Here is a 2,123-nt window from a genome sequence, read left to right on the forward strand (position 1 = left end):
GAGAAACCATATGCATAGAACACAGATTTAAACCGCCCAAACCAGTTGACACACTTTAATGCACCTGAAAACTGAAATCACAAGAGAATATAACCTTGTCACCTAAACTGAGCCAAACCCACAAGACTATAAGAATGGAAAAAATCATAAAGTTGCATTCACACTTCACAGATCCGTTAGGAAGCTTCCTCTGAGCATTCAGGACCCAGCTAAGTCCTATCTTCGGGACCAATAGCCAAAAATATTTGGACAAGTAACAACGTTGACACGCAGCACATTCGAGTCAATCCCTTAAAATTCTTGAGGTGCAAATTACATTTATTGAAGCTTGCATGATACATTATAGTTTAAGCAAAGAATTAAATAGCCATTTCAGTACACAACCCTAAGGAAGAGAGTTAAAACGCCAAGTGCCAATTTCCGCCATAAATAAGGCACCACATTGTTAATACTTAATACATAAACATCTAATTGCATTGATTAGGTTAACTATGCTAAATAAACAAAGCTATTTTTCAGTTTTCACCATCCAAATCTCCAATACACCCTCATTAACAACAATAAAAGAAACTATGTGACAGAAAATACATAAAAAAAAAAAAAAGATTTTTTAAAAAAAAAGGAAAATACAGTCATCCATTATCCATATCTATCCCCTTCCCCAGATTTACAAACAGATCCTAGCTAGGCCTTCATATCCTGAACCCACAAGAGGGGCAAAAAAGGGAAAACAAAAAAAAGGAGAAAGGAAAGGAAAATTGGGGTGTGTCTGATCTCAATTCTCACATAACCTTCCATGACTCCAGAGTGGGGAAACTCGAGAAAGTGTCAAAATCTGCAGAACCGAGAGAAGGAGAAGCATCCACCAATCCCATGGGCTGGGAGAAAGGCAGTGGGCCTGAGACAGAAACACCGGGCCCAGCAGAACCCGAGTTCGGGCCCACAACCTGCTGCTGGTGATGGTCCAGCAAAAACGCTGACGTGTCCAGCGTCGGCAGCAAGCACGCTGCCCCGGCCGGAAACCTCCCTCCGCCGCCGGAAACAAGTCTCTGAGGCTCCGGCTTCAGCACCGGCGCCATTGCAATATCGGCCGCCGCTCCGCCCCCGAACCTCACGCCGGTGACCTGCTGCACCATCTGCCGGAAGTTCGCCGGGTCTGCCGTGATGAACGTCGTCTGAGATCGCTTCGACGCGCGTGACTTCCGTTTAGTAACCCTCCCTGTTGCCGGTGGAAGCGTCGATCCGCGGCGCTTGGGAGCAGATTCCTGATCGGAGCCGGCGGAGATGCCGGAAACTGTCGGCGTGGAGGCAGCGGCAGTGGTAGCGTCGGGCTTGGGAGATGCGATGAAGGGAGAGAGGACGTCGTCGCCGGAGATGGATTTTTGAAGCGCCTTGGTTAGGGTTTCGGCGTCGCGAGCTATGTAATCGGCGAACCACGTGTCGAGTGCAGGGCGAAAGGCCCATGACTCAATCAAATTCTCGGATGACGCCATAGTGAAAGACTGAGAGAGAGTTTTTGTGCGTGTTGAATTAAATACGAAAGAAAAAGAAGAGAATTTGTATGAAAATGAAGTGATAAATAAAATAAAGAAGAAAAGAGAAGCAGTGGTGGTTACTGGTTACTCAAAGGAATAAGTAGAATTTGTTTGCCATGGTGGTTATGGATGTTTGTTGAGTTTTGTTGTGTTGTGTTGTGGTGTGTGTGGGGGAAGGAAGTGAGATAGGAAGGAGAAGAGTAGTGGAGAGTAGGGTGATAAATAGGGAAGGTTGCAAGGGGTATTTTGGGGAGGGAGGAAGAGAGAGAGAGAGGACAGAGGAGAGGGGTGAGAAAGAAACCGCGTTGTTAGGGGGACGAGAAGACACGCGTCAGATTGTCCGTACGGAGTGCTGTGAGCTAAGCTGATGTTGATGCTCAACTTGGCGGACTCCCACTCCGACTCACAACCTCCCTCGCTATTTCTAATTCTGTAAATTACGAAAAATATATTTTAGAGATTGAGGAATTTTTTTCTATTGTAAAATAAAAAAATATTATTATTCGAAAACAATTATTCAAACTTTAATTTTTTTAATTTATTTTTTTTAAGCAAGTTTTTTGTATCTCGATGAATTTTAAATTCTTA

The 2,123-nt window shown here is 44.5% G+C and overlaps 1 protein-coding gene across 1 annotated transcript; it reads right to left on the minus strand.

Moving 5' to 3' along the window:
- Positions 590–1,745, minus strand: LOC107604706 (calmodulin-binding protein 25). The gene has a single exon (XM_016306353.2). It carries the CDS (start codon positions 1,491–1,493, stop codon positions 783–785), a length of 711 nt encoding a protein of 236 aa, XP_016161839.1. The 5' UTR covers positions 1,494–1,745; the 3' UTR covers positions 590–782.

The sequence above is a fragment of the Arachis ipaensis genome, chromosome B06, assembly GCF_000816755.2.
Source record: "Arachis ipaensis cultivar K30076 chromosome B06, Araip1.1, whole genome shotgun sequence".
In the NCBI taxonomy this organism is placed as follows: Eukaryota; Viridiplantae; Streptophyta; class Magnoliopsida; order Fabales; family Fabaceae; genus Arachis; species Arachis ipaensis.

Bases quoted from the DNA above. Each gene is read 5' to 3' on its own strand.
- LOC107604706 (XM_016306353.2), bottom strand. From the start codon at position 1,493: ATGGCGTCATCCGAGAATTTGATTGAGTCATGGGCCTTTCGCCCTGCA.